This window comes from Sebastes umbrosus, chromosome 17, assembly GCF_015220745.1.
Source record: "Sebastes umbrosus isolate fSebUmb1 chromosome 17, fSebUmb1.pri, whole genome shotgun sequence".
Taxonomy (NCBI): Eukaryota; Metazoa; Chordata; class Actinopteri; order Perciformes; family Sebastidae; genus Sebastes; species Sebastes umbrosus.
The window spans coordinates 15087847-15110255 of NC_051285.1; the positions used below are offsets into that span (position 1 = coordinate 15087847).

A 22409-nucleotide genomic window follows, 5' to 3' on the forward strand; every position below is an offset into this window, starting at 1 on the left:
TTTATTTACCTTCGCAATGATGTCCAACTTGTAAGGATCATGCATTTGTGGGATGAGGAGCACAGCTGATTATGTGGGTAGCGCCCAAGAAAAATTTGCCAAAATACTCTGCCAGTGGTAAACAGTGTATTCTCATAAGGCTACCAGGAAGCCTGCAATGACTGCCCTTCACCGTCAGGCCCGTTTGCGCTGGTGTCGACGACACAGATAATGGAACCTGAACATGTGGGGGAATGTCATGTTCAGTGATGAGTCCAGGTTCTGTCTGCCAAAGTTGGATGGCAGGGTCAAAGTCTGGAGACGACGCGGAGAACGCTATGCTGATTGTTGCACTGATGGAGTAACAGCTTTTGGTGGGGGCAGTGTCATGGTGTGGGGGGGGCATCTCCCTCACTGGCAAAACAAGGCTTGTCATCATTGAAGGCCATCTCAATGCAGGGAGATATCGGGATGATATTCTGCAGCCAGTGGCGATCCCATACCTCCACAATCTGGGACCTAACTTCATCCTCCAAGATGACAACGCTCGCCCCCACAGAGCCAGGGTTATCACAGACTACCTCCACAATGTGGGAGTAGAGAGAATGGAACGGCCTGCCAAGAGTCCAGACCTCAACCCAATTGATGACTTGTGGGATCAGCTTGGGCGTGCTGTACGTGTTAGAGTGACCAACACAACCATGCTGGCTGACCTGCAACGAATCCTGGTTGAGGAATGGAACGCCATCCCACAGCAACGTGTGACCAGGTTGGTGACCAACATGAGGAGGAGGTGCCAGGCTGTTGTGGCTGCGTATGGATCTTCCACCACTACTGAGGCTCCTGACGGTGTATTAAATTAATAGCCAATATGTCTTGTTTTGTTCCTTGTTACTGATAGAGTTCAATCATCCAATCCACCAAACAACTAAAAACAAGAGTCAATACCAACAGGAGAATACACTATTTACCATTGGAAGAGCATTTTGGAAACATTTTCTTGGGCGCTCCCCACAAAATCAGCTGTGCTGCTCATCCCACAAATGCATGATCCTTACAAGTTGGACATCATTGCGAAGGTAAATAAACAGGCTTTCCAACGATGTAAAATACAATGACCATTAGCATTGTAACAACAGAGAAATAATCGACCAAACACAAGTTTCCGAACTTTGTTTTTCCAGTTTATCTTAGTGAGGGAGCCTTTCTTTCCTAGGCTCATTTTTATTTGGTGTTTCCCCTCTCTAAATATTCCATCTAAAAAGAAACTCATGATAAAGTCATAGGGAAGTTCAGACAGGATAGCATTGTGTATCCCAATTGGCCCAGAGGCAGGGCAACAAAATAAAACATTTTATAGCCTACAATGCAGTCACGATAGTAAACAGCAGAACTATTCATCTCACGCAATCAGATTACCTTCCACTTCACATAAGATGACTGACAAGTCATTCTTCTATAATCCATTGATGAGAGAAAGATAACACTCAGCCATTCAGCATATGGATTCATTTCAAATGAACCATTGAGTAAATCTGTCTCAGCATGCCAGAACAGGACCTATTCTGTTTAGAAAAACGTCCACCAAAAGTTCAATGTCAAGCACGAATCCCTAATTATTATCATCAGCCATGAGTTCAGCTTTCCACAATTACATTTATCTACTACCAATAAGTGAACTATACATTGCAGGGTAATCTAATCAGCTGTAGAGCTCTGCAGACCTCCATTTTTCCTCCAGAGAGAGCCGGATGAAAACAGGAAGCTTCTCTGGAGATGAAACACCCTTTACTGCTCAGCTCAGCTCACAATGGGAACAAAGAACTGTTCTATTCGGTTTGTCAAAAGCCCTACAGGGACGCACAGAGATTAAAAATAAAAGTAGTGGCAACACTCAGCAGAAAGTATAAAGTTTAGACATGGAGCTACTTAGACCAGGTGGGATTTAATACAATATGCTCATATCTCACGCGTTCATTATCCCTACATATGATATATTGTGAGTAGATATGGTAATGTGATTTTACAAGCACATTAATGGGGTGCTAACCTTTCAATTTGACCTCTGCAATGAAGGGCTTAATTGGCTGAATAATGACATTTGGCAATGTGCCTTATATTTTGATCATGTGAACCAAACTGACAGCAGATCAGGCATTTTATTTTATCTTGAATGTATTCTAGACAAAAAGCCAATACATTCAATGACAGTCTGACTGAAGAAGGAAGGGGCAGGAATCACGCTTTGATGGACAAGGTTGAGAGACCGAAGCAATATGAAAGGTTATTGAAACCTCTGTTCTCTCCCTCCTCAGAAGATGAGACAGCATGACAAGCTTCATTCCTTAAATCATTTATTACATAAATGCATATTTTACTTTGGAAAACATGTGATCAGAGGCTATATGGGCTTGTCATAACTACTTGTAAAAAAAGGTATTAGCTCTGTGGCACACAAAGGAGTGAAAAAATGTACACCGTATAATCCATTAAGTCCCAAACCCATTTATTACTAAACGCACATGATGATCACTCCAAGCAGAGCAAATCTGGGAACCAGGTTCTTGAGCAGTTTTCTGGGAAAGTATCTCCTAAAAGACAGAGACTATCTCTTAGACCTAGATAAAAAATATCTGGATAGGTACATTATTGCGCTCAAAGTACAGCAGGCACTCTGCTGCTGTACACCAGTATGTACATGTAGTGGCAATGCATCAGTCTATCAGCAGAGACAGTGCAGCCCAGTTGAAGTTATGTTTTTCTATCTCAACAATAATGACAGTAAACGGGTCAAAAGAGGTTCGGGTAGAATCTCAAACCCTCGACAGAGTCGTCTCGACACAGGTGGCCGATCTTCTCAGCCAGCAGCAACCTGGAGATGAGGAAGGGAATAGAGAAGAGGACACAAAGAAATTAAAAAAAAAAACACGTGTGACTGAATGCAGCAATAAAGAACAATAAAATTAGAAACAAAATATGTTAATATTCTCATCGTTATAACAATATGGTTGAGTAAAACAGACCGTATCCTTGAGTTTAACTTACCGCTCTTTAGACAGAAGAACAGAGAGGCCCAGCAGCTTTGCGAACTCCTCCGCCGTCAAAGAGCCTTTGTCTGACACCTGTAGAAGACGATAGATGATGAGATAAGGAGATGGTGTGCTGTTCGATCAGTCTAAAGCACGTCAACATCAGTGTAATGTTTGTAACGGTAAAGCTTACACTGTCCAGCGCTGAGGCTATCATTTCCTCTTCACTGTGAGACTGCAGCTGGACCACCATCACGCCGCTGTCAAACACACGCAGCCTACAAACAGGACAAGATGGATCACAGAAGAGACAGATTTATGCTGAATGATCTTTTATGAAGCTAAAATAGGGAGCTATAGCTAAAGAACAGCAACCAGTTTGGTGGGTACTAGAACCAGCGTGGTAGGAAAAAACAGGCCAGTGTTTCTTTTGAAATCCTGGGAAGTGACAGGAAATGACACTCTCAGAGGTCTGGACAATACTTCCAACAACAGGAAGCCAGGCAGGAAGAGTCTGGCCTCTGTGAAGCAGGCGCCAAACCCTGCTCTATATTCCTTTAATAAACACATAGCCTGGTCTGTAGATTTATGTATGAAAGTATCTACCAAGGAATTACCTCAACGGGAGCTTCAACGACTCAAACATCTTGCAAGCGTTCAACAAATCTTCTGGAGATAAAAGCTGTGGAAAAAAGGGAAAAGAAATGTAACCACAGTATGTGACACCAAAGACGTGTTTGTGTAGCGTGAGTGTATAGATAGCAAAATTGTATGTTTGTGTGAGCATTACCTCCATCCCTCTAGCACGGTTGACGAGACAGTACACCTCAGTGAGAGCCACCATGCCCCCACGCTCCTAAAGAGTAGGGAGTGGTAGAAAAAGACAAAAGAAAAGTAGAGTCAGTAAGAAGAAAATAATAATGACATGATTGAAATTAGCAGTGGTGGAAGAAACTCAGATCGATTACTTTAGTTTAGTGTAGTCCTGCGTTCAAAATTCGACTTGAGTAAAAGCACTTAGGTATCACCAGTAAAATGTATTTAATGTATCAAAAGTACTCATTATGCAAAATGGTAGTTTTATATGGAGCTTCCAAGGTCCCCAAAGATTATAAATGTTTTAATCTTATGCACACAAGATAATTTGTTGTGTGCTACAAGATAAAAAAAGAAATATATATATATATTTGGGGGACTTTAGGAACCTTTAATTTAAATATAAAATTTTAATTATATAAATTTAAAATATTTAATAACTTGATTATATGTTTTTTTTGTAAAATCAAAGTAACTAAAGCTTTAAATTAAATGAAGTGAGGTAAAAAAAAAAAAAAATGAAGGTACAATATTTACCTCTGAGATTCAGTGAAGTATAAAGTAGAAGAAAATGGAATAGTCACGTAAAGTGCAAGTACCTCAAAATTGTACTTAAGTAGTTGAGTAAATGTACTCAGTTACATTCCACCACTGGAAATTAGTGATCTTAGCCTGTGTAGACGTAAACCAGTGACACACAAAAACTGACACCTACCTCTAGCGGGGCCTGTAGCATATCTCCCAGTTGTTTAGCCAGCTGCATGTGGTAATGTGTACCTGATCCATACGTATCCCTGGTAACGGGGTTAGCGATACCCATGCTCAGCAGGTAGGACTTGAACCGTATCGTCTATAAAGCAGAACAGAACTGTTAATGAAAAGCAACTTGAAAACCAAATTGTGGGCAGTTGAGAGTAGAATGACTCTACTTAAGAGGCTTTTATGATTAACTATTGCTGCATGTGTACAGTCATTTGAAACCACGTCCAGTGTTTCTGTGTCTCATTATGCTGGTCAACCCCTTACCTCGTCTTCTGAGATGTCTCCCTGCTTGTCTTTGATCTTGTTGGCTATAGATCTGGACAGCTCTACCATCTCTTTGGCCTGTTAGTTAGAGCAGACAATCATTCACAGTATGTGAGCTTAAAAACAGGTTTGATATCTGTGGTTAAGATGTTTGAACAATCATACAGCATGATGGATAACGTATTAGAAGACTTCAAAAAGGTTAATTAATTCTGTTATAAATCAACAACTACAAGAAAATGTGAACATACAAAGGAAAGCATTTGTTACCTTCACCATCAGCTTACTGAGGTCCTCAAAGGCCTGAAAAAAATAAACTAAATGTGAAATAGTGCTCAAAAAACCACAAAACTTCACGACGACAGATATAATTTGCGTATCATTCCACAGCACCCTCACCCCTCCTCTGGCTGATGATAAATCTGAACATTCTCCCTAGCCCTAAACACACATTTGTTTCAACATCATACCTTTCATGACGCTAAATATGTCATTTTTATTTAATTTGATTCATATTCAAGACAAACATACAGTATGTTCAACAGCAGTTACACATAACTTCATGGATGCCTAACGGTGTCACGGCGGCTGTGGTCAGCTTGAGTTCATGCCAGTTACAATAAATTCTGATGGTGAAAAATGTTTGGCAGAAAAAAAAACCCAGAACTAAACATCTCCGTATTCTCAGTAATGTCATTTTTGTCAAAATATGGCTAAATACAGAACTTCAGCTCGGAGCTTTGAGGAGACACATTTCTCAGTAGTTCAGTGTTTTTGCTTTACAGTACCTCAGAAATGTTTTTGTCTGTTTCTTTCCTCTTCTCCTCTATCTTCCTCTCGATGCCGACAATCCCCACAGCACGTGTCCTTCCTGCCTACATGACCACAAAGGAAAGAAAAACACACGGAGTGAAACACACAGGCAATTTAAAAAGAAGCCTCAAAGGACAAGGAAAGACAAAGTGAGAAGGAGGAGGATGGGGCAAATTGTGGTCAACTGCTGTTACAGTAAATAATTCAATTTTAGTAACTATGATTTCATAGTGTTTATCAAAAAAACGGAGATTAATGTAATCTCATTTGGAGACACATGACCTAATGCAACTGAAATGACTGTGTGTAACAGCCTACACAGAAGCTCAATTTACGTTAATGTGAGTCCTGCTGTGGGATACTTGAATTGATGTTAATGCCAATTTCTACAAATTGAGCAATACATGTCACTATCATATAACAGTGAATAGTCAGAGGCAGAAGTTCTGACTATTTTAACTGTCAAGCCCAATAATATAGAGACAATACTGCCATCCTGTGGTACATAAATTGCATTGACAGGAGTGTCATTCCCATACATCACCTAAAAAACTGCTGAATGGCAGTTTGGCTGGTATAGTTACAGTCCAGTGGGGTGGAAACAAATAAAACAACCTTCTGGCATCTGAATTAAAAAAAAAATCCAGGAATATAAGAGACAGTGTAAAGGAAGAGATTCTGGTCGGATAAGAAGGAACATCTCTTTGGCTTCTGACCTGAGAGCCGGTTCCTGTGGAGATGGGTTGTGAAACCGGTGTATTCTCCCATCTCTTCTGAGTCATTTCCTCTGTTAGCCTCCTGTAAAACTGCAAGCAAATGACACCATGTCAGTTCAAGGTAATAAAGAATCAAACAGAGAGTCTCTATCAAGAAGGTTCATCATAGGGTGAACAATAAAACAAAAAGTTAAACCACAAAGCTCTTTTAGCTACAAGTGGGATTACCTCAATCTGCCCGTGTTCTTTGAAGGACAGCTTGATGAAGGAGAACTTGCTGTGTTGGTAGGGACCTGGCTCCTTGTTGGCAGGTGTTGGATGCAGGTGGATAACTATTTTTGCGCTACAAGATAAAAGATGTCAATAGTTAATTTACCATTTTCTTCTTGTAAATTGAAATTATTGTTATCAACAGTGGAAAAAAAATCCTAACTCAAGTTCCACCTACTAGTTTTTTTCCGGAGCTGTCAACTGCAGGGTGCTGTGATATTCTCCCCCAAATACAACCACCAGTTAACACGTGACCAAAGCTCCATACTTAATTCACGTGATGACAACTGAGCCATCTTCATGACAACGGAGCACACTCCATCCACTGATGAACACAGTAACATGCAGCTGCCAGCTCCAGAAAAAAAGCTATTAAGTGGACCTTTATTAAGAGTCTTTGGTTAAAGTGGCAGTAGGCAGAATATTTTTGGCATCACTGGGCAAAAATTCCCTAATAGGGCGCCTGGGTTAGCTCAGTTGGTAGAGCGGGCGTCCATGTATTAAGGCTTGGTCCTGACCGCGGCGGCCCGGGTTCGAATCCGGCCTGTGGCCCTTTCCGCATCCACTCTCTCTCTCCCCCCTTTCAAGACTCTGTCCTGTCATAAAAATGGAAAAATGCCCCCAAAAAAATAACTTAAAAAAAAAAAAAATTCCCTAATAACCTTTCAGCATATTGTAATTCAAGTGTTCATGGCTGTGTTTTCAGGCTTTAAAAAAACGGGTGACTTTGGCCAATCACAGGTCATTTCAGAGAGAGCATTCCTATTGGCTGTTCATTCAACAGAGGCAGCTGTCAATCAGAAATGTCAGAAACATCTTGTAGTGTACTGTTCAGCTAAACAGTACACTACAATATGTTTTAACACTTGCAGTGAGAAATAGGCATTACAGTAACAGAATATTGATTCATATTTGATCAGCGCGGCCTGGTTTGACCATTTGATCGGAGTTCACAATGACTGACAGCTGCTCATACACGGCAAAGCTCCAGCTCGGCTCTGATTGGTTGTTTTCCTCCGGTCTGTGAAATCTTGCAGATGCCATAAGGAGCAACGGAGGACACATGTTTGTTTGTTTTTCAGATTACCTGTCTCATGCACTACTGTCAGGATACAGTAGGACTATTTTATAAAAATAACTTAATCATATTTGCTCCAATTCTACCTACTGCTGCTTTAAGTTACACATTTAGGTATAAAAACGCAACATATTGTTGTTTGCTCCTTTTTAAGGAAATACTTAAACCCTACTTCTGATCTCTGTTGATCCATACCACAGGATGTATTTACAGACACTCACCTCTTTCCTATTCCTGCAGCCTGCTCCTCAAAGAAGAGGATCTGTGACAGAGGCATGGCTATGCAGCATTCCTGTAGGTGAGAAATACAAAAATCATCGTGAGCCAGCAGCATACACAGGAAAGACAAATCTGTGAACAATAGCACCAATTTCTCACACAATCACTGCCACTCTCTTACATGATTCTTCATGTCCCTCCAGATCAACCGATGGGTGCTCAACAAGGCAGCTCCAACATCCAGCTTAGCCTGGTACAATCATAGGAAAGGACATGACGTTATTATTTTCTTATTACCTAAAACTATAATGCCTGTTCTTCATCAGCAGCTCATAGTACACCATCAACATTGCTGCGTTATTCAGCTTCATCATATTAACACTGTTGTATGTAAGTTGTAGCTGCTGTGTTGTTGTTGTGTCGGGCCACAAACTTAGCAATCAGACAATAAAACTATACCTTATCATCACCGTCATACAGTCTGACACCTCGTTGCTGTATTACTAAAGTTTCGTTTATTTCTAAAAGCCCGTTTGACCACGAAAAACAGTCCATTTTTACTATTTATAACAAACAATTTTTATTCTACTTCGCTGCTGCCGAGACCCATTTTATGTTTACTTCCTGTACGCTGTCAAGGCCTATAAAAGAAGGCTCGATCACTGGTTTTGGGATATGGGGTATTACGCATGCGCAGTGTAACTGAAACTGCGGTCGTGCGTTACGATTGGCTCAATCTCGGCGAGTGCAGAACAGGTTTTACTGCGCATGTGTAATACCCCCGAGATATGACGCAATGATGACCTAGCCTCCTTCTACAGGCCTTGTACGCTGTCCAAAATTGGCCTGACACTGCCTGCAGAGAAACACTAAAATAGAACATAAATAAATATATAAGTTCATTGTATTGATGACTGTATTGACTATATACCAGCTCTTTGTACTGATAACATTACCCAAACTATCTGTAACTATGTTATACATTTTTTTTTTACATAATTTGCTAACATAGTGTCTTTTCTGACAGTCAGGCTGCCTCAAGGGGTCCTTTCCGGTGTTGACGTTACTAGCGCCAGCTGTCAGTGGAAGCTAGCAACACTATGCTATCGCTCCTAGCGCGTTATTTAGAGGATTTTTAATGATTATTTTTACACTTTCCAGTATTAATCGTAATCATCGCTAGCACTGAATTTAAACTAACTAACTAAACAGATGTACAAATATTTTTTTTGCGTATTTTGTGTTGATCTGTGCTCAGAGTTGAGGTTAGCTGTAGCTAAGCTAGCTTGTTGTTAGCTGCGGACCGATCTGGTGCAGACAGGTTTTGCACTGCAGACACAGCTTCTCTTGTTTGGGAAGTCATTGTTCACGGGCAGGAAAGTTGAGTTTTATATATAAGGACTGTAAAGAACCATGCAGCTTTATTACAAAGCTGATGATATACTGCAAACATGCAATGCTTTAAATGATCCTTTCGCAGCATTATGAATTTAAACCAGTAACGTTGGATCAGTAACATAGTAATTAGACTTTAAGTCACCCGAATGCATTTTATCTTAAATCCATCTTAGCTGTTGTATTGTAAAAGGTGTATTTACCAATCGCGTGGTATAACAACTGTGTTTATTTGAGGTGATCGTTTGTTTGAATCAGCAAACATGGACAAGAAATCATTTGATATAGTCTTGGATGAGATAAGAAAGGTAAGGAGTGTCTAATCCCAAATTTGCTGTCCGATTTAAGATTTGAAATCATCTCAACTTCTTCATTGTGTGTTTCAGTGCGTCCTGACCGATCAGCGGATCAAAGCCATAGAGCAGGTGCATGGATACTTCTCCAGTGAGCAGGTAACTCATTACAACCAGCACTGCTCCCAGTAGACCACTTACACACCACAAAAACTGACAATAACCTGATATTTTCAGGTGGAATTTCATTCATTCATTCATTCTCACTGTGCAATATCATTTTCGACTTGTGCAATTTTGTTAATAGTCTGCCTTTTTACTAACATGTTTTGCACTATGGAACTGTGATGCTGGAAACTTGAATTTCCCTCGGGATTAATAAAGTTACTATCTATCTATCTATCTATCTATACTGCTCCTATTTTTATACTTCCTTCTATTTAAATGGTTCATATTTTGTTACACTTTGTTTAGCTCTTTTTACACTGCAAATTTCCCCACTGCGGGACTAATAAAGGGATATCTTATTTTATCTCATCTTATTTTATCTTAACCGTCCAAACAGCACCACTCCCATGTGACGTTTATCCCTGAGTTCATCCACAGTGAGAAAGTCAACAGAAACTTGTCCAGACCTGCTTTCTCCAGTTAAGAAACATTGCAAAAATCCGATACATCTTGTCCTCCACGGATCTTGAACTTTTAATTCACACTTTCATATTCTCCCGTCTAGACTATTGTAATTCCCTCTACACCTGCCTCAGTCAATGTGCTTTAAATCGCCTTCTGAGGCCTGTACTACGAAGCGAGTTCAACATACCCAGGGTATCTTCTCGCTATCTGGCTTCACTTAACCTAACAAACGAGATCCCGCTAAACTGTACTACGAAGCTGGTTATCAACTCGGTAAATCAACCCAGGGTTTCTCAGTCTGGATATACCAGCGCGTTCACATGAACGATGCTGTGTTTGCAGTTTATGACCAATCACAGACATGAACAAGTCTACTGACAGGCAGAGCGGCACATTTAACAAAGGAAGAGCAAACTATATTAGACAAATACGAAGAAGTTTAACACTTAATCCAGGCTAAAAGTAACACTGTTGAAGCTGCCAAATGCAGGAAGAACAGCTGGAAAAAGAAAAAACTCCCGTTTTGTGAATGCGTAAATTAACAGATTTATTAATTTAACGGAACACTCAAAAGTCAGATAGAGTCATCTAAATATGAATAGCTTTAAAGAGTGTAATAGATGAATGGATTACACCTATTTTAACCCTGCGTGTCATATTTGGCGTCTATAACTATTTAAACATCCTTTCACCTGCTTTCCCCCTCTGTGGCGGTGTGAAACAGACTCAAGAGGAAATAAAAATAAATAAATATAAAAATATAATTCAAAGGGGTTAACACCCACAACATAAATCCAACTGTCTTTCTTGCATTTGTCAGTTTTATCTGTGTTGTTTTTAGCCTGGATTATGACTTAAAATTCTTCATATATGTGTAATATTATTATACAATCACCACACAGAGCTCTGATTGGTCAGTAGGCGGAATTTTCATACGAGTTTATCTCTGATCAGGTTAGCCGTTCAGCATAAGTTTCCATGGAGATCTACCTCGATAAGAAGTGAACCAGCTTCGTAGTACGGAAAACCCAGGGTTAACCCTGAAGTTACCTCGATAACGCCAAATCCTGCTTCGTAGTACAGGCCTCAGGTGGTTCAAAATGTAGCGGCCAGGTTATTAACCAGAACTAGCCGTCGGTCTTACATTACCCCTGTTCTGGCATCCCTCCATTGGCTTCCTGTAAAATTCTGAATCAATTTTAAGATCTTGCTAATTACATGTAAGGCACTGCATGACCTCGCCCCCAGTTACATTGCTGATCTCCTTGTTCCATATTCGACCTGTCGAACACTTTGATCCTCTAATCTCGGCCTTTTATCCATCCCCCGCTCAAACTGCAAAACAAAAGGTGATCGGGTCTTTTCTGTTTTAGCCCCAACTCTCTGGAATAACCAACCCTCTGGAATAACCTCCCCCAATCTATTAGAGCTGCTGAATCTCTGGACTGTTTTAAGCAGCTTCTAAAAACCCATCTCTATAGGCAAGCCTTTCTATAGGCCTCATCCACATGTGTGTTTGTTTGTTTTTGTTTGATCTGTTTCTCATTGTAATTTTTCCTTGTTTGATGTTTCTTCTTGTGTGTGAAGCACTTTGTAATGGTGTGTTTTAAAAGGTGCTATATAAATAAAGCTTTACTTACTTACTTACTTACCTACAGCTCACCACATACTGTATTTTACCACACTAGATGGACCAAGGGGTTCCACACTGTAAAGTCTTCACAGTTGGTGCATGTCTTTAAACGGACATTAAATCAAAATATAGTCCCAAATTTCATCCATATGTCTCATATTAGGATCCGATAGTACTACTTGTTCTTACGCTTAACCAATGCTGCATATTGGTTTATTTTAAAATTCCATTCTTAAGTAAATGGTGTGTTATGTTTTCTTAGATTAATGCATGCTGAGGATAAATATGCATTTGCAATTGTTGTTTTCATGCCAAACAAAGGTATGGTTACAACTTAACAATAGGGAAACGCATATAGTGTTGAAATATATCTTTTTATATATCTCTTTTTATCAATAAAGTTGGTAGTCAAAATTGTCACGGTCTTTCATGTTACTTCCATACTATAGCAGTGCAGCTCTAGGGTTATTGCAACTTGTAACACTGTCTTGAACATCTGCAGGTGATGGAGATACTGAAGTACTTCTCATGGGCAGAGCCGCAGATCAAAGCAGTAAAAGCTCTGCAGCATGTGAGTAACATGTGTTTACATGATTGGTAAATGTGTTTTCTAAAAATGTATATGATTTAATTGTATAAAATCAACTACATCAATATTAGCAAAGCTGTAAAACTGTATAATTTTGTGTCGAAATCTCCACCTGTTTTAAAGTGTTAGTTAAATGTCTGTTTGTTAAATGTTTCTCATTCTGTTGCCTTTAGAAAATGGTTGCAATCCCGACAACCAAAGTTGCAAATATCCTAAATTGCTTCACCTTCTCAAAGGATAGACTGGTTGTCCTGGAACTAATAGCTTTGTGAGTACATTTTTGAAAATGCATTTAAGCGCTCTGAATGGACTTTAAAACACTGTAGGTCAAATGATGTATTGTAATATCAACCGGTTTGGTTCGACTAATTGGTTACTTGTTAAATATTGAATTTCTGTTCCCAAACAGGAACATTTCAGATGCTCAAAATTATCGTCCTGTTGAGGATCTGTTTCGCATACACTTGTCTGAGAAGAAGCGGGCTCGCCGGATACTGGAGCAAGTAAGTTCACCGTTACAAATTCAACTTCATGGTGTTGTTTGTGTTCTAGGTAGGTTAGTATAGAAACCATAGGTCTTGTCTTGGTATCAAAAGACTGTGAGGAATCCCTTTGGTAGCTGTAACCCCAGGGAACAACTGTTGCCTAGTGAGATGTACTGGGATGCAATTAGAAAATGATAAAGCGGTCTTAAATGAATAGCAGTAGCTGTGTGCATTTGGTGTCTTTAACACCCCTAATAATAATAATAATATTTTTTATGCATGCTGTAAACACACACACAGTTTCTAAAATAATACAACTTCTGTGTCACTAGGTATGTAAGGTTGGCTGCAAGGCTCCTGTAGCCATGATCTCCTCCTGTGGTATGATACCAGGAAATCCATACCCTAAAGGCAGACCCAGCCTGGTCAGTGGCACATTCCCTGTAAGTATTTGCATGGCCGTCCGTTGAGATTTCCTCAACCACTACCAACTGACGATAGAAATAAAGGATGTAGAATTTATTATTTATTTTGGTATGCAGGTCCCTACACTTTAACCTGTTCTACCTCCATGTCTCAGGATATTAGTGAACAGAACAGAGTTCAGAATACATGTGACCTTCAGTACTGTCTGTAGACAAAAAATACAAAAGGGGACTTAAAGTTAAATCTTAATAAAATGTTGATTTTTTTACTTTGAATACTATGTAAAGTTTTTTTTATTTGTTATTTACAAAGTTGGTAAAAGTTATGTAACAAACATCATTGTGTAAGCTACATATGAAAGCTGTATACAATTAAAGAAGTCAGTGGTATACAAAATAATTTAATTGGGCTGAAATAAATAATCGTGGTATTGACTTTATTTCTTTGTGATTTTAGTTGAAGTAGACAGAAAAAAGTGGCACATAAATGCTCAAAATAAGCCTGTTAACCATGTAAAAATGTATTTTGTTCCTGATCACAGGGAATCCCTCCAGTAAAGAAAGAAAATGAGAAGAAAGAGGACAATTCCAACAATCACGAGGGGAAAGGCATTTCTGCTCGTATTATTGGACCTTTCAAACCTGTAAGCACTAGAATGGGAATCACCCGCTGGGATGATATAATAATGCCAGGAGGCCCCAGGGAAACCTCATAACTGAGAGGACAAGGCCTCACATGACTAATTACATTGCTGCTTTACACACGATAAAAAAACTTCAACCTACATGTCAAGCCATGGCATTGTGTAAGATGATGATAGACGACGGTGTGCTTAATGGAGTAAAGACTGTACAATAGAGGGTGTAAGCAGAATAATGGTAACAGAAACAAATATAGGAGTAAGAAAACATTAACAGCAACCCTTCACATTTAGATGAAAAGCATGGAAATCAACTTTGCACGCTTTAACTCCAGCTATTTCTATATAATGTAAATGTTCTGGTGACGCTGTGAAAGATGTTTGACTTCTGCTCTTCATTAATAATAATAATCATCTTGGAATATGGGAACATTAGATTCAAATCACCACCATCTGTTGCATAAAAATGCCTCATTTGTTGGGCTTTTAAGTGACCAGTCATAGCAGTGGTTCCATATTTTTCTTTTTGGTTTTCACTCAGTGTTATTCTCAATGTAATCAATGTGTTAGTTGCCTTACATTGCCTTTGAAAACTTGCATCACCGATTCACAGAATTAGACAAAATTGGCTCATCAGTTAAGTGTTTTATATCTTTTTTTTTTCTTATGCTTTTCTAGTTTCCCTCAACCTACAACCCTCACCGGCCTGTGCCCTACCCTATACCACCGTGCAGACCCCACGCCACCATCGCACCAAGTAAGAAACGACCCACTTAGACCCACTTAGACCCACTTAGACCCACTTATCCCTACCTTCCCCCACCCTGCCCTGTAATCCAACACTGTATGCAACTTGTCAATGATAAGAAAAACAGATATGTAAGATAGAGGACTCTCAGACGATTGAGGAATTAATAATGCTGCTTTTTCTGGGATTGGTTGAGGTATAGTTAGTCGTGGGGGTGCATTTGTATGTGATTCTTACATTTGTGTGTGAGTGTATGGATGTGTGGTGGACGCTGTTAATATTTGCAACTGCTACTCAGGTGCGTACAACAACGCAGGCCTTGTTTCTGTGGGAGGGGTTATAACCAGCAGCGTGCCCCCTCCCCCCTACAACTCCACCCACAAAGTAGCAGGTATGATTCGATGGAAGTGTGCGTGTGTGAAAGCAAATAGACACTCCTTGAAGCTTGCTGCCTAACTAGCTGGCATGCTGCTTACCTGCGCTTCTCAAATTTAATGCCTTTTATCAGGAGAAGTTCTGGAGTTACACTGAGTGACCAGAAACATCCCCCCTGTACAATTTAATGCAATCCAATACAAAAACAGGTGTGTGTTGGATTCCTTTACTTTAGAATTGTTGGAGAGATCAATTCAAATCTACAATCATTTTTTGGGGCCATATTAGATTGCATTACAGAGACTGGAAAGTACCTGGGAACTAGCTGGGATCTGGCTGGAAGTTGGCTGGGAGGGGAAATTCTAGGTGGCTGCATCTGTATATCCAATGCAACCACATTTCTGCTATATTTAATATAATCCAATATTTGTTCTTCTCCAAATATTTAGGTGAAGTAGATATAATGGAAAATTCAATTTAAGTATTTAATACTATAATAAAATACAGTCCAATAGAACACCACAGAGTGGTATCAACACACAAACGCCTAAAACAGTAGCCGAAAACTAATTTTTTGCAAGGATGTTGTATTGTATTTCAGTACAACATGAAGGTACTTCTGTTTTCTGGTCAGTCAGTGTAGAAGTACGCTTCGGTGAATTGTGAGGACGGGTCTTTAGGTTGCCTGGACTGGGAATAGCTTCGAACTAATTTCATTAATCTGTTTCTTTCTGGAATCATGCTGTGTGCTGGCATTTTAACATGCATCGCTTGTGATAACTATGTATGTGTTTGTTTTTTTTTTTAAAGCCGTCTCATCAGTTTTCACAGTTGAAATACATCTTTTAGGGCCTTTGGGGATATATGTATGTGGTCATATTCCGCACTAAAGATGTCTCAAGTTGCATTAAATTGACATATGTCCAAAGCAGTGTTGTTGAGATCAGCACAGTGTGTGATGAAAGTCAATTTGAGGTTATTTAAACATTTCCCCAAAGGTAAGAAGAAGACATATTCCAATCTTGAAAATTGTTAGAATTTAAAAAGTTGCACGCAGGGACGCTCTTCCGGCTATTCCTCCTCGCTGTGTCTCTCCTCTCCTTTTGTAGATGTGAGTGCATCGCTTCTTCTACAATAGTTTGTTGGGTTTTAACCTATTCTGTCTGTGTCCTGGAATGAACACTAATGATCAGAAAAATCAAGTATTTAATGCAACTACTATTTTAAATGTATGTTTTTCTTTTTCTTAGTTCATTCTAATACCATGTCAGATAATAGCAGTCGTCATTTTTAGATGATCTTTTTCACCAACTCTGATCTTTTTCTCCCTCTAGGTTACGCCAAACCAGGCAATCCGCTGCACACCACACCTGGAGTCAACAGCGGGCCCCTCCTCATTCCTCACGGTTCCACGCCTTCTACCCCCATCCCACCTCAGGCTTCTCCTTCTCAGCCAACTCCCACAACCCCTATCACACCAGTTTTCCCAGGCATGGTGCCCTCTCACAACCCTAATGCCCCGTCTCCCTCCCCTGTTCTATCCCCGTCTGTGATCAAAGCAGGTCCACAGACCCCCAGTGGCCACACTACACCTACACCCTCCTCTGTCATTAGAGCCCACACCCCTTCAGGCACCCCTTGTGGAACTCCTGTCCCGGGCAGCGGGGGCTTCTCCCCTTCACCCTTCCATTCCATTTCCCGACCGGGCACCCCTGCTACCTCCCGCAGCGGCCCAGACCCCTTATCTCAGACGAACTCCATGGGCTCAACTCAGCAGAGGAGTTTTTCGCAGTCCGCAGACCACCAGTCAGGACCCACACACCATGGCATACACCCACAAGCAGGTAACCCCTCTGGGTCAGTGATCCGAAGCTACACCCCCTCTGGACCATCCACTCCAGTTATTCCGAGCTGTTCCACCCCGGGCCTCAGTCCCAAACCCTCCCCAGCTCACGTCGCACAGATCCAGGCCGCCATGGCCGCGGCTGGAGTCCTGAACAGACACACTGGAGGTAGTAACAGTGGCAGTAACAGCCCCGTGCCCTCTGCTTTCAAGGGCACCTCTCGCTCTGGCACGCCGTCTGTTAGCTCTCTTATGGTACAAGGTTCTGCCCAGGCTGCCCTGGCACGTTCCTTGGGTCTGTCACACCCCTCTGGTTCTCCTCAAGTCTCTCTCTCTAGTCCCGTTGCTCTCTCCGGCTTCCAAGCTCTGTCCTCCAGCCCAGCGCCCTCTCACTACCCCGGCCTGTCCCCTTTCTCCTCCCTTACGTCCTCTCTCCCTGCTTCCTCCATGTCTTCATCCATGCCTCCCACTACCAACATGTCTACCCATCCACCAACCTCCATGTACGCAGGCCTGGCTCCCAGCGGTGGCCCCGGTGGAGCCTCACCGTTCGGTCTGGGCCTCACCTCTGCCGCCTCTATGTTCCCAGGCCTTCCGCCTGGCGCTAACCCCGCCACCTTCCCAGGGTTGGGGGTTTCAGGAGGACACGGCGCGGGGAGCCCCGTGTTGTCTTCATTCATGGGACTTGCAGGAGCCTCTTCGTCTTCAGTAGCATCGGTGGCACCACTGCAGGCCGCAGCAGCCGCAGCAGCAGCCGCAGCTGGAATTCCATCATCATCGCCGGTTTTACCAGGCTTTGCGTCTGCTTTCAGCTCCAACTTCCAGCCTGGGTATGTGAGATTTGAACTGACGTGACTGACGTGTAAAGTTGGGTGGAAAAAGGGGGGAATTGTAAATCATGTACTTTGATTTTCCACTTTGAGTTTTATAAGTGGAAACACTGCACCTAAGTGCAAAGTCCACTTGTACTTCTGGAGTGTCAGGCCGAGACCTTTGGTTTATGTTGTCTCAAAGAGTTCTTTGCCAGATGGCTCGTAGGTGATTACTGTCAGACATATATTTAGCATGTTATCTTGTCAATGAACTAGTGTTGCACAAACACAAGTCTCACCTTTTGTTGACATTTCATGCACTTAAGAGGTGAGTAGCCTTGCAAGAGCTATTAAATGAGAATGCAAGTTATACTTGTTAATGTTTATACATGGGTAATGGCAAAATAGTATAGTAAAATAAGGAAAAATATAAGCGCATGTACACTGAAGATATATACATACAGTATATATATGTATGTATATGTATATATCCTACTGTACACCACCTTTATACTACTACTGTTATAAGAAAAATGCCAACTATTTTACACATCGTTCTTTTATACGGATTACACAAGGGAGATATAAGGTGTTAATTAGTGAGCTTTAGAGGTGCTGCAAGGCCTATTTTGTTACAGTCGGACAGAGCCCGGCTAGTAGTTTCCCCCTGTTTCCAGTCTTTATGCTAAGCTAGGCTAACAGGATGCCGACTCTAGCCTAAACGGACAGATAGGAGAGTGATAGTGATCTGGTCGTCTTACGCTCCACAAGGCATATTTCTAGGGCCTCAACCAAAGTGATTCTTAATCGACTAACACTACGAATACAATTTTGTCAACTAATCGATTAGTTGGTTGATCGACCGATCTGTAAAACTGAATTTCTCCACAAAGAATCACACAAAAGCACCACTTTAAATGTTGTGTTTACCAGAGATGTGCTTATAAGAAGAGGTTAAAAAGAGGTCATCATAATTCTTGGAAATAAGTTATTCAGCATGTCTTATTTCCAAGAATTATGAGTACCTCTTTTTTTTTTTTTTACCAGAGAAATGGTCAAAAAAAAGGAGATAGATAGATAGAGAGATAGTAACTTTATTAATCACGGGGGAAATTCAAGTTTACAGCATCACAGTTCCATAGTGCAAACGGCAGCCTTTCCAGCTGCTCCGACATTTTTCCCGTCTTTTTCGTGTTTTTCGTGCTTTTTGACTATTTTATGCTCGTTTACTCATAATTCTTGGAAATAAGTCATTCAGCATGGAAAAAAAAGCATAAAAAAACGACTAATTGACTCAAGAAATCTTAGTCAACTAAAGCCAAAATGACCAATTAGTCGACTAATCGACTAAGAGGGGGCAGCCCTACATATTTCCCAAATTGTCCCCGTTTTCCATCCACTAGGATGTGTGTTGTATTTTATCACATTAAATGAGATCTGTAAGCACTCTTAGCATTTTGTTGTAAAGCCCAGTAGATACAGAATACTGTGGCATAGTATAATATTATAATTAATATAACTATCCATTATAGTCTGACAGTAATTACTCTGCGTGTTCCAGGTTGAGCAGTGGACTCCAGCCTCCAGGAAGCAGCGGGTTCCCCGGCTTGCTGTCCTTCCCGGGGGTACCAGGCTTCTCTCCCTCTGCCTCTCCTGCTACCCTCAGTGGCCTCCACAACCAAGCCATGCAGTCTGCCCTGCTGCAGGTACACACACACACACACACTATACTCTGGAAGAGTAAAAGTATTTGAATGTCAGTTTGATAAAGCCTCGTCGCTGCTACAACAACACTCCTTTTCTTTGTCTTGTTCCAGGCTCATCCAAATTCTGGTTTGGAGGGCTTTCCTCCTCAGCCCAACAGCTTCACCAACTACCCTCAAGGCCCAGGAAACCCCTTCCCCCTGCAGCCAGGCCTGCACCCCACGTTGGGTTGGCAGTGAAACCCCACAATACACTTTGAAACACGCCGGCCCCTATCGTACACCCTGCCCTGCACCCTGAGCAGTTGACACGTTTTTATTTTTTTGGCCTTGAACCGTGAAGAGCACTGGGCAGATTAGAGAGGTTCAATAATGTGTATGTTACAACCAGAATCACTTATACTACTACTACTACTACAGGAAACACTATCATGAAAACAGTTGAAATAGTATGTTGGGGGAGATTTCCTATAGTATTCATAGTGTAAATATCAGTTGTTAGGTTTTACAAGTAGACAGGTTTTAATGTTAGCTGGACTTGGCTGTTTTTAATCAAGTTTATCAACATTTATTAGTGAATAATGAATTATAGAAATGAAATTGAAAAATGTACATGATATCATGTAATGAATGGACAGTATCCTCATGTAGTATTTCATGTCCAGTCTCAGTGGAAAGGACAAGTGTATGATAACTGATTGTCCTGAATTGAATAATGTATGACATTTTTAGTTGACTTATGGCATATTGAGCCGAATGACGCAGTCATAATTATGAAGTGGGCACACCATAAATATTTTTTAATCCTTGTGCTGTGTGAAGGGGGGGAGCGTCGTACACAACATCTGCCAGTTCCACTCACGTTTGTGTTATTTTCAGTGAACACACACTCGTGGCTGTCAGCAGTTTACTGTGATTTCATATGTTTACAAAGTTTGTTTGACAGACGTCACCCTGTTAGTGCTATTATTCCAGTATTTGGCCAGATATACTGTATGCAAATGTTTCTGAGAACAAGCATTATGTTGATTGATGTATGGACTCGAGATATAAAACATCTGTATTCTTCAGTAATGCTTTGCAACATAGTGAGAACTGTAATTTTACCTCATTTACTGTACACCTCAGTACACTCAGACACGTTGTTTGTTGCCCTGTGTTGTTTTTTGTCTCCTTTTTTTTTGTATTTGAACCTGTTTTATTGTTTTGTCAGTAAACTGCTGGTTGCTGTAGCTGTTGCTGTATCTCTATTCTGTGCATTTCATGAAAGCCCCTTAAATAGAATAACTAAATAATGTTTAGATAAATCATGACAGCTAGACTTGCAGGTCCTATAGTTGAATGCCAGCTGTTTATTTACTTTTAAAGAGGTGTAACAATCATCACCTATTTATGTGACTTTTTAATAAAATATCAAAAGAGGTTGAAAAGTCTGATAGATTGCAAGTGCTCTAGGCTAAAAAAAAAAGAAAAAGCTAATGTGGTAAAGGAACATCCTTGTGGACATATTTTATTGTATCCGCAAAGTTAAGGTCAAAGTGTCTTGGTCAGAAAAATCCTCTATTAAGAGGATAGTTATTAATTGTTATTATTGCAAAATACAGCCTCAAAAGTGACCAGATAACTGAATATGTACTTATGGATGTGACATATACCTTAATTGATATGCAATTATTCTGTTTTCTGTTATTTTATCCAACCATCAGTATTATAACCATTTTACGGCCTACTTACAGTTCATTTATGGCTCTGCACGGTGCTTATCATGAGCATCCGTAGTATTGCTCAACACACAAGTGATGCTATCAGTCAGCTGACAATTTGTCATGACTCTCCAACACCCAGTCATGGGATCTCACTGGAGCATTACCAATTTTTTTTTCCATTCATACCTTGACCACTGATATCTCTTTAACCAAACCTACTGAATTAACATCATTTTATTAACTCTGGATATTAAAAACATATTCTTAAAAGTCGGTCAGGGCACATTTGTTTTGATTTTATAAACAATTTTTTGGTATTTGTAAAAAATGTGTCTATTTCTTCAGCAGCAGAATTATAATAAAAAAATGCTTACATTTATTTATTTATTTTCTATAATTTCAGTAAGTCATGTTAAGAATGATTTCACTACTTTACCTTGCTATTAATTCTAAAGGAAACTCGTGTCATTAAAGGGGAACACCACCTAAATTTAGAATCCCAGTATGTTATTCCCATGGTCGAGGAAGGTTCAATCGACATTTGTGAACATGAGCTACTCTCTCTCAAAGCCAGAAACCAGAGAAGTAAGTCTCAAACTTGTGATGTCATACAGTATAAAGTCTGGAGCTGTTCCATAGTCAATGAATGGGAGGCTGATTTTGTGGACCCACTGAATGTTTGTTTTCTCTTTATACCCAAATGAGCTTTATTATATTGTAGTGTCAGTTGTGAAACAGAAAATGTTCCCATATACTTAGAGCATTACCTTTGGTGCTCTCAATGTCATCTAGAACATCTCCCTATTCATTGTCTATGGAGCAGCTCCACACTTTATACCCTATGACATCACAAGTTTGAGTTTTAGCTTTCTAGTTTTTGAATTTGGGAGTTGTTCATGTTTACTAATATTTTTTAGACCTTAGGAATGTATGAATTTTGAAAATGGATGTTGTTCCCCTTTAATGTAACATGTTCTCATGTACTACAACACATGTATAAGTCATGTTGTTCATCCCAATCAAGGCATGATTGCCTCTCTGAAGCCAGTTTATTTCTCCTTTATCTGTTCTTTCTTTTATTTGTTTGGTTTTTCTTTTCTTTTGTTCTTTCTATGGTCTTGAAATAAATAGGTCTTGTAAGATATTGAATTGTTCTCATTTCTGCAGACATCATAAAACACA

The 22409-nt window shown here is 40.3% G+C and overlaps 2 protein-coding genes across 3 annotated transcripts; one reads left to right on the forward strand and one right to left on the reverse strand.

Annotated features, from left to right (window-relative positions):
* Positions 1-2316: 2316 nt before the first annotated feature.
* Positions 2317-8589, reverse strand: vps36 (vacuolar protein sorting 36 homolog). Its single transcript, XM_037747794.1, has 14 exons — positions 8406-8589; positions 8128-8196; positions 7949-8019; positions 6608-6722; positions 6380-6469; positions 5639-5725; positions 5121-5153; positions 4851-4928; positions 4540-4674; positions 3799-3864; positions 3626-3690; positions 3202-3286; positions 3025-3101; positions 2317-2851 (listed from the first exon to the last, which is right to left on the reverse strand). The coding sequence occupies exons 1-14, from the start codon at positions 8499-8501 to the stop codon at positions 2770-2772; spliced, it is 1149 nt and encodes a 382-aa protein (XP_037603722.1). The 5' UTR covers positions 8502-8589; the 3' UTR covers positions 2317-2769.
* A 400-nt stretch (positions 8590-8989) lies between these two features.
* Positions 8990-21498, forward strand: proser1 (proline and serine rich 1). Of its 2 annotated transcripts, XM_037747762.1 has the most exons (12): positions 8990-9649; positions 9728-9793; positions 12403-12471; positions 12663-12757; positions 12899-12992; positions 13307-13417; positions 13942-14043; positions 14719-14797; positions 15087-15179; positions 16498-17836; positions 19380-19524; positions 19636-21498. In XM_037747762.1, the coding sequence occupies exons 1-12, from the start codon at positions 9605-9607 to the stop codon at positions 19759-19761; spliced, it is 2364 nt and encodes a 787-aa protein (XP_037603690.1). In that variant the 5' UTR covers positions 8990-9604; the 3' UTR covers positions 19762-21498. The 2 variants fall into 2 exon arrangements, with proteins under 2 accessions (XP_037603690.1, XP_037603691.1); XM_037747763.1 differs by lacking the exon at positions 15087-15179.
* The last annotated feature ends 911 nt before the right edge of the window (positions 21499-22409 follow it).

Bases quoted from the DNA above. Each gene is read 5' to 3' on its own strand.
- vps36 (XM_037747794.1), bottom strand. From the start codon at position 8,501: ATGGACTGTTTTTCGTGGTCAAACGGGCTTTTAGAAATAAACGAAACT. The intron at 8,197-8,405 runs GTATAGTTTTAT...TGATTGTACCAG, and splicing joins TGTATGACGGTGATGATAAG to GCTAAGCTGGATGTTGGAGC. The intron at 6,723-7,948 runs GTGAGTGTCTGT...TTTATCTTGTAG, and splicing joins GCTGCAGGAATAGGAAAGAG to CGCAAAAATAGTTATCCACC.
- proser1 (XM_037747762.1), top strand. From the start codon at position 9,605: ATGGACAAGAAATCATTTGATATAGTCTTGGATGAGATAAGAAAG. The intron at 9,650-9,727 runs GTAAGGAGTGTC...TGTGTGTTTCAG, and splicing joins TCTTGGATGAGATAAGAAAG to TGCGTCCTGACCGATCAGCG. The intron at 17,837-19,379 runs GTATGTGAGATT...TGCGTGTTCCAG, and splicing joins AGCTCCAACTTCCAGCCTGG to GTTGAGCAGTGGACTCCAGC.